The sequence below is a fragment of the Vollenhovia emeryi genome, unplaced genomic scaffold (assembly GCF_000949405.1).
Source record: "Vollenhovia emeryi isolate VEMERY1.0 unplaced genomic scaffold, V.emery_V1.0 DF939137.1, whole genome shotgun sequence".
Lineage (NCBI taxonomy): Eukaryota > Metazoa > Arthropoda > Insecta > Hymenoptera > Formicidae > Vollenhovia > Vollenhovia emeryi.
The window spans coordinates 1,627,216-1,643,357 of NW_011967229.1; the positions used below are offsets into that span (position 1 = coordinate 1,627,216).

The 16,142-nt window shown below is 42.6% G+C and overlaps 1 protein-coding gene across 1 annotated transcript in view; it reads right to left on the bottom strand.

Moving 5' to 3' along the window:
* Positions 1-16,142, bottom strand: part of LOC105567471 (whirlin) — an 87,794-nt gene that overhangs the window by 29,869 nt on the left and 41,783 nt on the right. Inside the window, exons 6-10 of the mRNA XM_012022367.1 lie at positions 15,252-15,575; positions 14,771-15,003; positions 13,768-14,071; positions 12,861-12,920; positions 7,080-7,234 (exon numbers count right to left, since the gene is read on the bottom strand). Of these exons, the coding sequence (XP_011877757.1) occupies positions 7,080-7,234; positions 12,861-12,920; positions 13,768-14,071; positions 14,771-15,003; positions 15,252-15,575 (1,076 nt within the window). The remainder of the gene's footprint in view (positions 1-7,079; positions 7,235-12,860; positions 12,921-13,767; positions 14,072-14,770; positions 15,004-15,251; positions 15,576-16,142) is intronic.

Consider the following 16,142-nt stretch of genomic DNA (forward strand, 5'->3'; position numbering starts at 1 on the left):
GCAGCTCCGGGGATCGCGCAGTTCTATTTCTGGAATACCGGGTGCAGCTCACTGTTCGGAAAACAATGGCGATTTGAGTGGTCAAACGAGACGTATCGCCAAAATACAGGATGTTTTTTAAGTGTTGTTAATAGAACGCTTAAGAATTCCTAGACATTGTATTGCTCGATGCGAGCTTGACTTTTGACATAACCGGAGTTGATTCTCGAGGCCATTTCATGAAGAACCGTTAAAGCGACGAAATAAAACCTTCAAAATATCGGCTGGTACTTGAGAAACATCCTGTACTAACCGGTTATATTTAAGTACATTCGAATAGACGTCCAGATTCGTGCGGACGTACGCGGAAATAGAACTGCGCGATCGGACGGCTTGAGTAGCGAGAGAGCTTCCGACGGGTCGATCGGAATCACTCGATGACTCGCTGATGACGAGCGATCTATTCGCTTTCGAGGTGGCTGCGCGAGATGAGAAATTGCACGAGCGGATTCTCACCCGGAAAAGTTGGAAAGCAGTATGGAGCACATGAAGGTAATACGAGGGTTCCCGCAGCTGCGATTAGCATAGTTCGCTTCTGGATCGCGTCATCGTCGGTATAGACGTTGACTCACTGCGGACGTTCGAGACTAGTAATTTCAGATCGCAGGTGGCGTCGATAGGAAGAATTGTTCCTCGTTCGCACAATCAATTTTTCCTCAATCACCGTCATTATCTCTCCGTAGACCGCTAATTTCCATCCTCGTGCCATTTGAGTTTCCCGTTTTACGACGCGCAATCTTTCTCGGCGGGGAAAAGAGAAAACGACGCGTCTCCTCGTATCGCAAATTAATTTAATATTGAACTTATAATCAAAATTATTTAGACACCAACACCCTGGTCGCGGCTCTCGGCCCTCATTCTTTCGGATTGGTGTTATCACACGTGAGCTTTGTGAATTGTATCTACCTGTTAATTAATATTCTCTGAACTAATTAACCTTTGTATCAACCATTATAAAACAAGGACCGATTTGCTGAAACACGCGTTAACTGAATTCGCGAGACGAGCATATTTAATCAGGAGATTAATTCAAATTCTCTAATTCCTGCGGCGAGAGAAGCGTAAAATCATAAAATAGGTCACTTATTTTTAGAGCCGGGATTACCGGCGAGATACGTTCGCGGGTTTTTATTTATTGTCGCGGATGAGACCGCGATGGCACACGCTGGCGGAAGAGACGGAACTCGCGGGAGCTCCGGTTTCGCGACGAACATTTCGTTACCGGAGCGATTGCGGTACTGGCGACTGCCGAAGCTCATTTGTTTCATTCTGTTACCCGGGATACGACCTAGGGTGTAAGAAAGCACGGCGGCGTGAAAATTTCAAGGGCTCTCTCGTCGTTGCCCACGGCTCGTTTAAAACTGCGCCGCGGAGATCGTTACTACGGAAAGCAACGGGCGCTGCACGATAAGCCTGCACGGAAAAAAAAATTAGCTGCTGTAGCTAAATAACTTAGCAAAAAATGGACAGCTAATATTTTTAGTTGTGCAAACGGGTTTGCTGTCGTAGCAAAAATTTTAGCTATCACAACTAAAAATATTAGCTGTCCATTTTTTGCTAAGTTATTTAGCTACAGCAGCTAATTTTTTTTTCCGTGTGGAGAAATATCAGCGCAATTAAATAGCACGACTTAATAAACGTATATGCGGCGCTTTAATAAATAATTTTTCAAATGCGCCTTCGTTGTAATCCGAAACGAAAAAGTTTACGTATCATTTTTATTTGTTGCTCTAAATTTTTATGTCGAGCAAAATTGTGCGAGAGGAACGAAATATAAATCGCACGATTTAAAAAAAATCAGAGACAAAGTGGATTACCATATTTTTCATGGCGATTTAATTTTATTTTCTTGCGTGATTTATTAAAATCACATCCGTTCATTCTTCACGAAAGGTAAAAATCAGACGAAAACAAATAATACATTCATTTATACGCTACATGATAGAAATACATATTAATTAATTAATTTTGCAAGCGTACATGTATTTATATCAATTTTCAACGTGTTTAAGATCCAAGTTACTTGTATCGATCTAGGAATGAGACTCTTATTAATGAACTTCTAAACAATTCTACAATTGAGAGAAAAAAGCTTCTAAAAAATAAGATAATTGTTTTAACAAATAACAAATAAATCACGAGTCTACGAAATTCTGTCTGATATAATGGCTGGAGATGCACGTGAATATAAGCATCTAATTAAAAGCTTAAAGATGAATGTAAATAACAAGTTCCGGGTTCAATTAAAACTTTCAGTGTTACCTAAGCAAATGATAGGCAACTGTAATTTTCTTATTTTTTTTTACATTAATGTCAAATTTCGTGTTAGAAGAATATACGAAGGAGAGCACGAATCTTCTTTGACGCGGCGCAATGACAAAGTCCTCTCTCTGTATCGGGGGGACTTTGTCTCGGAAATAAAGTTCGGTTGGCCCCGTGCGCGACAAAAGATGGAATTCGAGGTGGAGATTAGATCGGCGGACAAAGGCGCAGAGGTATATTGAAATCACGAGCATTCGGGGGAGGATCAAAAGCGGAGCGCTTTCGCTCGTCCATTCGTCCGTCCGTCCATTCGTTCCCGCTAGGGACGAGCGGACGTGAAAGCTATCAAAGTAAAGCGCGCTGAATTCCTCCGTATCTCGCCGACCGCCAACATTCGCGCTCACTATCGATCCCGCAAAATTTACTTTCATATTCGCGATTCAATCGCGTGCGCGTGCATTCGCGGAGAAAGTCGTCGTGAATTCAACATACAATGTGGCAGAAAATCGCAATAACAGCGTTTGTCTTCCCCCCCCCCCTCCAGAACAATTTTTTTCCATGCGTTCGGTCGACGAGGAAAAATACATGCCTACTGGTCGGTGTTTCCAAACCCGTGATTTTAGATTGAATAATAGTTCGTGATTACACGTTAATTTTCAAGAGGAAAAGACAATTTTTCCAGTCAGGCAGGCGTAAACGCTGCTTGACATTTCCTGAAAATCCGAAATATTCTTACGCACTTTTCGCTGGCTTTATTATTCAAACATAATAATAGAGGTTTCTCGTGTCAAATATGCACATAATTTCAGAATAGTCTCGTGTCGCAATTTTAAAGCAGAATATCTGTTACAAACTTTTCCAAACCGTCTGCGTCAATAATAATTATGTTAAGGAATAGTCTATACTTCTGTTATTGATATCAATTAATTATGGGGAAGGAATTTAATAAAGTTTTTTCAACCGTTCTAACGAACTTCGTTCTCACGTGCATGCGTTTTTATATTAACGAATAATAGCTTACGTTATTAACAAAATTTCAAGTTTCAATCGACCTCAGCTGGCCACATTTATTAAATATGCTTTCACAACGTCTTTCGACCTTAGGTCCTTATCAAGTGAGATCTAAGAGTAAATGTTTTACATACAGATTACGTGAGAAGTATAAAAGAATTGTACAGTATCGCAGAATGATTGTCGGCCTACCTCGTTACGGAGTTTTGTCAAATGAATTTAAAACCACGTTATTAATATCGTTATTATTAATATTGTTATTAATATTATCAATATTATTATTAATAATTACGTTATTAATATCAATTAATTTTTTCAGCAAAAGGTTTCATTAAAATTTTTTCAACCGTTCTAACGAGTTTTGTTTTCACATTAATTTGCTCCCTGATGGACAGATGGGTGGATGGGGACGGACGGATGAGCAGCGTCCCACTAAATTCCAATTCAGCTCGTATTAATCATGATTGCGCTAATAAATATTCAACCTTCTATAATGTGATCGAATAAAAACCTGTTTTATATTATAGAAGCTTGAACATTTTGTACGTATAATTAAGATCGTTTTTATTCTCGCGAATCGTTGTTAATCTCGCCTACATTTTCAACAGGGTTGCGAAAGCTACTTTACAAAAGTATCTAGTTACAGTTACAGTTATTTCGCTAAAAATGTAATTAGTTATAGTTACAAGTTACCAATTCTGAAAAGTAACGCGTTATAGTTACAGTTACTCAAAAAGTAACGAATCGTTACTTCGCAGTTACTTTCTTGCAATGAAAATAAAAATATTAAATTTGCATTTGAATTGTAAAGCGTTAATAAAGGCGTTCATGCGCAAATGCAAGGCCTAATGCAATTTGTGGAGGTTTAAAAAATATATAAAGTAACTATTAAATTAGTTACTAGTTGTCGAAAAAAATGTAACTCAGTTAAGTTACAATTACAGATGGAGAGAAAGTGACGAAGTTAAGTTAGAGTTGCCAAAAAAAAGTAACTGTAATTGTAACTTCGTTACAAGTAACGAGTTACTTCCCAACCCTGATTTCCGAAAATAATAATGCTGACAAATATTAGCTCCTTTCTAGTAATTGTTGGGGCATAAGCGATCTATATCAAGTTTCTCAATTAATATTCCACGAAGCTCATTAACAAAATTGTCTTCCTCCATCTAAGAATAGCGAGACGAAACACTTCCACGCTTGCTGGCACACCAGTCATTTCCTAGCGTGAAATCGAAAGCGCTTGTCGCCCATCGCCGGCGCGTCGGGCATGTCGCGAGTGGAAATGTAGAATAGTGGAAACTGTCGTGCACTCTCTCCGCCAACTAAATCCACCTCGATTATCGATCTCCCTCCCACGCGCCGCCACGTGGAAAAGATCACCTTTGCGGGCGATTCGCCCTTCGCGCTCGTCCCACAGATTTCAGCAGAGCTCGGCAAAGCAAATTTCGCTCCATCGCCCGCACGAGCCGACGCCCTCAAAATGCTACCTACAGAGCTTCCCCGAGCTCGGAATATTTGTTACCCCGATAATGTCACACGGGCAATTAAAGGTCTAAAACTGAACTATATGCGCTTTACAGATTTAGTCTTGGTAATTGCGAGTGAACTCGGAGAACGGGGCGAATCCACCTCAAACTTATTAAAACCCTTTGATCTCAACGAGGCGATAACATCAAAATGCTATTGATTGAAATTAAAAAAATGTACCGTGACGAAATCACTAATCGAATTCCGACGGACCGTTAACGTGATTAAAGCCTGATCTACAATGAGACAGAAGTCAGTAGTCGGAAGACATAAGCGAGCTATAAGCCTGTTATAAGATACTCACAAGTCTGAACGCGGCAATCATAAGAAGATCACCAAACTCCAATCCCTCTGACTTATAGCTTATACGTAGCTTATTATTGACCACTCAGAGCCAATCATATGACCACCATTTTTATCGAGAGCGCCAAGCCACCTAAAACATCTGGCATTGGAGTTATGGTCATATTCCAAAATATTTATGTGAGAAAAATTTGCACTTACTGACAATTTATAGTATATGCGTGTAAGTATATTATAATCTTTTAAGTGAAATTTTTCTACAAAGAACCGTTTCAGAACATAACCTTGACCCTAGGTATTTTTTAAGCGTTGTTCAACAAAACGGCGTTTAACCAAACTTGTTTAACGATGGAAATCGCTGCATCCAACGAGAATATTGATGATTTGGAACTCATCAAGCTTGTTGAGGCAAGTGATTGCCTATAAATTTCCTCGTCTCTAATTGGCTAGATTATAGTGACTTATGACTCATTGTGGACCAACATTTTTCTTTATGATTTCCACCTTGCGATCTATGATTTCCGACTACTGCCTTCTGTCTCATTGTAGACCGGGCTTAATCCTCAATGGTTACGAGTGGGAGACATCTCACTGATTTTCACGGCATTAATGCGATGAAGGGAGCACAGATCGAAACGAATTAAACACGGGTGAAAGGACTGATCTACTGTAGCGCCTACTGCACAATCAAAATTCACAGCTACGATTTCGTGAGTCCGACGTGAAGGAAAATTAGTCGATGGATGCAACGATGAACAGCAACGTGCCACCGCCTGTTACTTCGTTAGAACGGCGAAGGTAAGAGCCATTAAGAGCCATCTCGACGGCCAGGTTTGCAGCGGTGAAGGTAGGTGCATTGAACTGTGCCGAAGCGCCCTGTACGCATCTAGTTCTGTCTGTTTACATATCTGGGTTCTCGGGCTAGTTCGAGGATACTGAAGAGAGAGGTCTGGACACCGTGGGGCTCAGCGGGAAGGGGGAGAGGGAGAGGGCAACGCGGAGGTAAATGAAATATCGATGTAGCGCGCGTAGCCTACAGAGAAACGCCATTTGCGTTAATCCGCGCCCGAGACGGGTCGGGGGTTTTTCGAGCCCACCTGCGATCTTCCTGCGCGAGCGCTGACGCTCGCGAAGCGAAAGGGTACAATCAGCTGTTTGTCAATCGTTCGGCCGCCACGCAGAAATGCCGCGTGACCTTCTCGTGCCTCGAAAGTAAATTGTCGCTCGTTATGCAGCGTGGCGTCCTGCAACGCTAACTACGGGCTTCTATTAGAGTTGCGCAGTTAAATTAATTAACGATAAATTAATTTCTCCTCCGTGAACGTTTGAACGCGCTGCTTGTCCTTTCGTATTTTTAATTTCATTTCACTTCTTTTAAATCAATATCATACAATTTAAATATTGAAATACAAATATTTTTGAAAGTCTGAAAATCTTCATTAAGCAAAGAAATATCGTTTGACCTGTTTGCGCACCGAGCTATCCAGCTCTCGTTCTTCGTGTTTTATCAGACGTTTTAGTTTGAGACGCAACGCGGCTGACAGACGTAGGTCGCGCTTTGGGAACTCGTTAATTAGATGAAAGTGATCGCCAGTAAGTGTGTCCCTCGCTAATTAGCTCCTCGTGTATCTACGCGTCTAACAAACTCAAGCGGCTACGGCGAAAGGGAGGTGATCTTAAAATAGCTGTATCTATAAGGGAGAGTGGTAAAAGTCAACGCTGAATGGGCCACTGTCGCCATTTTGAGCCAGCCGGTCTCGTCTTATCCCGTCCGCAACTTCTCAATCGCAGCCACGAGGTCGTAACTTTTTCCCCTCGCCACGCGTCGGCCGTTTAACGACTTGAGATTACGCGATTCTCCGAGCTGGCGCGTGCAAAAGCTACGCAAAACGGCGACGCGCGACTCCATCCGGCGTCGAAGAGATCATGCGGTCGACCTGGTCCTGGGCATGTCGGCCCCGAGACCGCTGTCCTCGCTCGGCGATCTATACTCCTGGCTATCCCGCGGTAGAAGAGGGCCCGTCACTCCTAGAGGATCTCCCTCGACGTCCACCAGTCGTCCCGGACGGCAACAACCACCGGGCACACCCCTCTGCGGGAAATCAGATGTCCTGTCATGCCGTGCGCCCTTTCCGTTACCGCGCAAAAAGAGTGCTTTCTCACGACTCTTTCCTCGAACGAGGGGCGATCGGCCGATCGATGATTTCATCGGCGCGCTGGCGAAACGATACAAGAAACGTCCCTGCCCGTTCGTTATCTCGATCGAATTCGCAAATGTTCGTTATTACGAGCGTTGACGAACGTCGCTTTTATTTTCGTAGATATCTTCGTGTAATTTCCGCAACGATAAATTAATGATTGCGAATAAAGAAACCGACCGAAGTTCAGTAGAACTTAAGGTTTAAATTTAAAAGTTTAGGGGATAAATTGAGAGATGTTTCCATTCGCTTGATCAAATTTAAATAAGTGTAGGCCTAATAGATGTAATAAAAATAAAATTGACGAAATAATAAATAGCTCAGAAGTGTCAAAATAATGACTAAAATTCTAGTTGAACGCGCGATAATAATTAATAGTACGATGATAATGTAAAGGGCGAAAATAAAATTTTAAAACTGACGCGCTTAATTATAAATAAAATAATATATTTACCACTGTTAAAATTGCGTCAAATTTTAACATGCTGAAAAACATTTAATTATACATAGACATCTTCGTGTAATTTCGACAACGATGAATTGGTGATTGTGAGTGAAAAAATAAATCGAAATGAAATAAACGAAACTAAAGTTGAGATAAAGTGAAAAATATTTCTGCTCGCTTGATTAAATTAAATAATAGCGTGGACCCAATATAATTACAATAAAATTAATGAATTAATAAATAACCTATTTATTTGTATTAGAATAATAATTAGAACACTAGTTAAACACACGATGAAAATCGATAACGTTACAATAATAGCGATAAGGGCAAAAATAAAACAATTTCGAAACCGGCTTAATTAATGCTTAATTAATAAATAAACTATGAATAGATTTCGGTTGCAAAATAAAATAACACACTTACGATTATTAAACTAACATTATTGCGTGAAATTTTAATAAACTAACGCATGATAAAAATGACAGTTAATGACACGTAATACATAGATATTTCTTTCTGTTTCGACCGACTCGTTTCTTTGGAGAGCGGCAACGGTGTAATTAAATCGCGTTAATACTTTCAAGCTCCACGCGGTTCATTAACTCGGTTTGCGCCAATTAGCTCGGAGCCATTTGGTTTGGTTGCGCAATTGCGCAGTTGAAGCACCGGCGAAATTAGCAATCGTACAACAATCCATCATCGATCGACGTGTCGCGCGTCGTTCCGCCGGCAACATTTGTCTACGCGTGCAGCTGACACTTGATTTACGACGCTCTACCGAGGCTACCTGGACGCGTTGTCTCTTCAAGATCACCGGCGAAGGGCCGAAATGATCTGCGGCCGATCTACGCGCCCGTGCGGATCAACAGTGTCGTGAATCGAGCGTCCGATTTCTTTAGTTGCACCATGAAGCTTGTATAAGAGGACCGAACTCCCGTAAGAGTGGGCCGACATTTTTAAGAATTATTCGTCCCGAAAAGAATCACTGGGAGCGCTGTCAACGGACAACTCGATTCGCATTCGTGCGTGTCACGTGGTTGTCATATGCATTAGAGACCCTCTAATCAGGGGATCAATCATAGACATAATATATCTAGACCGAGCATTGAGCAGTGGGGGCAGAGGTTTACGTAGAAAAGGACAAACTCTGTTTTGTGCTATTTTATTCTCTCTCGTTCGCATGTAAACAAGAGAGAACGAAATAGCACAAAATAGAGTTTGTCCTTTGCTACGTGAACCTCTACGCCCACTGCTCAAATAAAGGGAAATGCTCGGTCCGGATATATTGTGTCTGTGATCTCTGACAATGAGTCTGGCCAACAGAGTTGTCCGCCATGTTTAGTCAAATCCAACGAGAGAGAGAGAGCAGTACGAATATCTCTACTCTCTCTTTAAGCTGCCATCAGATCGAGACGTAGCCTAAAATATAACCGCACATCGCACGAAGTTTGATAAATAGGGCGAGTTTGCTGTTTATTGCAAAAATGGGTGGATGTGCAGCACCATTTTGCAATAACACCTCGACAAAGGGATACGTATTAAAATACTCAAAATCAGTCACGACAACCTGTCGTTTGTAAAACTACAAAAGTGGGTTAAAATTGTCAATTCAAAATTCAGTGGAAAAATCATGAACATGGCGATCAGAAGCTGGATACCGCATGCCCAGACTCTGACTAGAGGGTCTCTAATATGCATGGAGCTTTCGTGAGAGTTCCGCCATGGTGTGAAGATACAAGGTGAAGCAATCTAGTGGGTGCGCAGTGTCAACCAATCAGAAGTGGTCCATACTACCGAATGGACCAATCAGAAATTTACTCCAACCTTCCAACTGCAAATCATTGCGATTGAATGCAGGAAGAGCGATTGAACAATTTGCCCCAAAAATTGGTTACACGCGCAACGTTTCACCTTGTATCTTCACACCATGACTTCCGCTTGGAATGCCGAGCGGCGTGGATGTTTTTACCTAACCTAATTGAGAAATAAAGTGAGCGAATTCACAGGTTGAAATTATAAATATTCTAGTATTCACTCACTTTTGTAATTTTCGTAAGATCCAGAAATCGAACCCTAGAAAAACAACGCTTATACGCTGTATCTACGTGAGATCAAGATCGGTAAACTCATGGGCGAATCCTTAATCCGTTTATGCGACGCCAACGCTACAAGTGGTAAAATTTTGATATCGTGTTTATGCAACGTAATCAAGCCTAGTTCGGTCTCCTTATACAGGCTTCACGAGTTGAACTCACGGGCGAAAAGTTCGCCACGGTTTCGTACTCGCGCGAGGTGGTTGCGATTCCCGCGTTTTCCGCCGCGGAGAACGGAACGCGCTGCAGCCTCGATTTTCGCGGCCGCTTTAGCTCGCGAGGAAACCGCGAAACGGAACGAGCGTCTCGGGTCGCTCATTGTTGTTTTTCGTGAGAGAGAAGGCGGGAGGAAGATGGTGTCTGGCGAGCACAGCAGCTTTCTACTTGTCTGTTAGCAGCAGGCATCTAACAGATCGTATCCAACTAATGATAAGAAGGGAGAGAATGTATGTGCAAGAGCGCAACATTTTCTCGCAGTGAGAAATCTTGATCGCGTATCTCTCTTTTAATTGCGGCAAAGAGAGCGGCGTTCATATAAATATAGAAAAATTGTCTAAAGCATAATTATAATTACATTAGAAATTATGTTGGATAGGTAATCGCCGATGTACGAGGTGTACACTACAAATAGCGTTTTATATTGTGCGTCCTACATTTGCATAATTTACATAATCATTTACGTGTTATAATATGAATTGCATTTCTGTTTAATTATAATTATGCAACGTAATTATAAAGTGACATCCGAGGCTTTGCCCTCAATTACTCGCCATCGATTCCTCCGAGTTTAGCGAAATGTCATTAATTAGACATTGTTTTTCTTTTCCTCTGTAATTATGACTGTAATGGAAAGCGAGAATGAACGATGGTCTAAAATAGAGGCGCGAATTCGAAAGAATTCAGTACGATGGAATCGATTCCCGAATTGCCGGCAAACACGGACTATAATCGCAGGGAGCGAAACAGCGCAGCATATAAGCAAGATTATAAATAATAGTAATAGCAGCAGAGCGGTGAATGAGAGAGCCAATGTAAGAAGAAGTGTAAAAAGTAGAAGAGAAGAATGCTCGTAGCATAATGCCAGAGAAAGTAAAAGAAAGAGAGAGACGCGCCGAGGAAAAAGCTGCGCTTGGACGAACAAAATTCGTTCGAATGAACCTCGTGTCGATTAAATAAACAGCTACAATTAATGATAACGAATTACTAATTAACTTACTACGACTACAAGCCTATTACGTATGTTAAGAACGTAGGCAACTGCGGCGCTAAAGGTACGTAAATGGTATACAAAGCGTTTGCTTCTACGAGAGAAATGAAACGGAACGCTTGAACGAAGGGAGACGGGCGAAGAAAGAGATGGATGTTTACTCGAAAGTCATATGATTTATCTCCCAGCACTTTTCCACGATGTTGAATTTAGCGCTAGTGAAACTGGGCAACTTTTTCGTTCGGCGGAAGCAATTCAATGGCATGGCTTTCAAAACGTACAGGCTCACACGTATTCGCGCAACGTTAGAAGAGACCATTAAACGTTATCAGCGCAGCAGAAAAACATGGCAAAATTGTTTGCCGCGCTTGGGGCACGTCATTTGCTCGACGGATCCCGATATTTCCTTGTACCAGAGAGCGAGTTTTGTTCATCATCAGGCAGCTGTTGTTCTCAGCGCGGAAGGAGAAAGAGAAAGAGAGAGAGAGATGTAAAGAGAAAGAGACGAAGGGACTGCAAGTCATTTTCCTAAAAGACGAGTCATGCTTTGTTCGAGGAGAAGATAACGACAGACCGGAACGATCAAACGGAACGGGATCGATCGCGACGGCGATCGATATTGCGCGCTTCCCTTTCTTTCTCTCTCGATCGATCGAAAGAAAGAGAGAGAGAGCGACGTTAAGGATCCTCCACCGAGGGATCCTTCGATCTTCCTAAGAGCGTCTTCCTGTGTGCGTGGCGTTCTCCATTCCCTCGCACCTCTCCAATCGATACTTGATCGCAGATATTCATCCTGCTTCGACCGCCGGTCGCATCTGCGTCGCCGATAACGAGCGATAATTCGATTCCCCGATTGTCTCATATTTGTCGCTGATATCGATTTCCCTTGTGGTCCTGTACACAATCGGTCTCCTTGCATAACAATGATGATATTTAAATACCAAATACAGTTCGGCGTTTTAAGCATCGTCATTGTTACACCTAACTCTCCGGGGATATAAATTTATTTAGTTTTGCGTCGTCAGCGCTTTGAGATGTCGTGCGAAAAGGTACGAATCTATTTATTTCAACAGTCATCGAGTTTCATTATTTACGAGTAACACAAGTCTCGTCTACGTTGAAGTATTACTCTCTGAAATTTTGATGCGACGGGTCCGTACGGGCCCCTCCTTTTTGTCGCGACAATTATCTCGGGTTGTTCCGCCGACTGTTATAAATTACGGCGCTTTTGTTTACGAATTATTAATCGCTGTAGGACATTTCTCCTGGGATTCGCTCCCTTTGTCCGCATAGTTTCGCTCGTTCTCGGGGAGACGATAATTTTCCTAACGGCCGCAATTTGTCGATTAGGAACGCGCGCGGCGCGCGACGAGCAACTTTCGGGGAGTATCTCCCTGTTGCTTTCCCCGCCGGAGTCCATCGACAAAGGGCGGGCGCGCAAAAGCGACTCCGAGTGTCTCGGCAATTAGGGTGAGCAGAGATCCACAGAACAATGAGTGAAGGAAAAGAAAGAGAGAGAGAGAGAAAGACAGATAACAGAGAGAAAGAGAGAGAGAGGGAGGAAAAAACTCTGTTTCATACATCGTCGTTATAGAGATAATAGAAAAACGTGTATACGTGTATACGTGTAGTCTGTACGTAACAATGCGCACTACGCGCATATGATCCGGTACTTATGCGTGTGAGTGTCTATGTGTGAGTTTGCGTTCTATGTAAGCTCGGGTGGAGGGGGGGGGGATATGAATAGAATGTGGGAGATGAGTTTAACTTACCGGAAGATCGTGCAGCGAGGGAGTCACTATCAGGTCCGAGTGAGCGCGGTCGCCTTTTCTCTGGAAAAAAAAAGCACACACGGAGCGTCGTTTTAAAAGCCATCTTGCTGGACGCTCGGCGTTCTTTCCGGGGACTCCCTGCCTCCTAAGCGCCCGATTCACGTCCCGGCGAAATGGCACGGCGGTCGTAAACCGCCGCCGGGTTAAAATGAGTTGCCACGACTCTTTATCTCAATTCTGATAGTTTGTCGCGCGCGCGTTGACCCCCACCCCCTCCCCATAAAGAAATATCTCTCTCGCGAATTGGCGAACAAAACGCGTTAGTAGACTGCGTCAACGTTAAGTTTCTCGCGCAGTTTCTACGATTGTACGTACACGCTTGCATCGGGGGACAAAATAGTGTTCTAATATTTAGAGATGGATTTAGATTTGGACAGCAAAGATTCATTAAAAATTCAATCTTTACGAGTTTAACGATTTCTCCCATTATCGTCGCGATAAAAGTGGTGGAAATGCATCTGTGGGGTGCATGGGAATGCGCTATTCGGAGGTTTGAATTAATCCCAGAGCAATCATTACTATTCCAAACGTTTTGGTTTGCATGTGTTAATATTAATAATGCGCAATCCTGATATATCCCAAATACGTTTCTCGCAAAGTTTTATATCTCTCGCCATTATGATTACGGAGCAATTCAAATTTAACAGCAGTATGAAAATTCTACTGGAAATACTTGGTAAGTCTCTCTCTCTCTCTTCGCTGAAAATAACCGAGTACACACATTGCTCTAACTTTAATAACTTTCGCCATTTGAATATCCTATACGACTTGAATACTCCTATACGATTTGAATATTCTGAATATTCTCGGCGGGGTTAAAATAATTTCGGTTAAATTCAGAACTTACCCTGGCCATTGCTATTCGGGGTCGGTAAACGAGATCGTCGAAGGCCGCTCTGTCCTTGTTGTCAACCAACTCTCTGAGCTCCGTCAGCAGCGTCAGCTTCTCGTGGGTGTTGAGCAGATCGCTCAGACTGACGATCAGTTCCTCTATCGTCAGCCTCCTCGTTCTATAGTCCGCCAGGAGCTGAGAGAGCGCGGCTCGCTCGCTCCTCGCGAGGACCACTCGCGCCTTCTCGTCCACCATGGCCGCGGTGGCCGCCGAAACGGTGTGAATGCCACCCCGGTGCCTCCACTCGTTCGTGCTGCTCCTTGATTTTCGAAAGATCGATCGGGAATTCAATTGGACGCCGTTAGGTGAAAATAATTAAACGACCACGAGGTCGAGGGGATCAATTACAAATAGACCGGCATTGAATTCAAGTTCAGAAAGTTGAGCGCTTTGTCTTTCTCGAGCGTGTATTTGTGGCACGTAGGATAATTGATTTTTTCGGCAGTTTTTAAACGTCGCGTGTAGACATTGAAAACGATTTAGGTACACGAATTTTCTCCGGGATATGTGTGACGATGTGTTGACTTTAATTAAGCTAGCCCAGCTTCATCCAATATTCACGATTTAATTAACCAAGATTTATCAGCAAATATTATTCTTATATTATTATGCAAGTTTAATTATTGATTCAATTAATTTTATTCAATTCAGATAATGATTTTGGAAAACGAATTAATATTGACGTTTAAACATAGAATCCACCCAAGGATTCAGAAATTATCACGAATTTCTTCGTCTAATTCTACATATCTAACGTACAAATTTACTTCCATTTTCTCTTCGCTTTTTCTGCCCATAACGTATAAAGGCGATGTACGTTTTAGATATAAAACTAATAAGAAATACACACACATGTACGAAAATAAATTTTATATGTATATATATATAAATATTATTTATATACGTGTATAACACAGATTAGATTAAAAAAATGTATCAAAACGTATTTGCAACTTACACTGGACTGGGTGGACGATGATTCCCGGGACTTTCTAGAAGTAAGGGATCGTGCTCGGGATATCGGGCGGTCGGAATCACTATAGGCTGGCTGGTGGTGCACGAATGGGGTACTTTGCCGACGTCGCGTATCAGCAGGCTCATCCTCTTGTTGGTCTTCAATATCTGAACAGCCTCGTCGTGCGTCGCCTCTTCGAAGCTCTGCCCGTTCACCTCGATGATCTGATCGCCCACCTGTGATCATTCGGGAGTGTCTCATGTTGCAGCTCGACTCGCGAACGAGATAATTAACTGTTAAAAGTCGCAAACAAGACGAAACAATGGCGCGATAGAATTATTGCAAAGCCATAAAGAGACTACGATAAATAGAATGAGAGATACATTCTCGCTAGAAATTGCGCTCGCTGAAGTGATCACGTTTGCTTCGCGGAACTCCGTCGTGAGTCGCGAGAGGTTCAGATCTAGAAAAGCATGATTCTCACGAGAAGCCCTGCGCGATCGGCGACGCTGTCTTTGTCGACGCCCGTCACGTAGATGCCGAGGCCGTATTCGAGGCCGCCACGGATCATCAGGCCTAGAGATTGGCCGGGTTCGATGCACAGCTCGACTTTCCGCGTTCTGGGTCCGTAGCGGGAATCACGGGGCGGATGAGGGGGCGGCGGGGACGCCGGACGACCTTGGCGGTCCATCCAGCTGCAGGACTGCGGACGACCCGACGACGACCACACGGGGTGACCGCCCCTGCAGCGGGGGTCCAGGGCGGGTCCTCGCACCGTCATGCTCAGGGTCCTGCAGGCCTTCAGCATCTGTCGGAACGCGAAAGACAAAGTTGTACAATATCGCGCAATAGGAAAGGGATTCATTAAGGGATGGACGCGCGGTACGAATTCTCTGAGCGCACCCAGGAAAAAGTTTCTTCGAATCAAACAAATGTTCTTTAAATTTTGACCATACTGGACTTTTACTTAATTTCGAAGAAACGATTTCTTTACCTTAACCAAAATTTTATTTGATCGAAACTGAAATTTCTAAGAGAATTTACATCCGTTTCTTCAAATCCAGCAAATGTTCTAGTAGTAGTAAATAAAAATATAATAGATTTAAAGAAACATGCTTTTAACGTATCTCATTTGTTTAACCTAACTAAATCTTTTTCCTGAGTGCAGTCTCGCGGCACGGATTTTCTGCAGTAAAAATTCAGTCGATATCTTCTCTCGTCATTTAAACTTCTTCGATACACTGAGAAAAATGTTCGATTAAATATAATCGGATAATCCTATTACAAAATAACAAACGGATATATCCGATCAAATTGTATATCAGATGAAAAATATGATCGGTTTTTCAATCAAATTTCATCGGTAACTGCATCC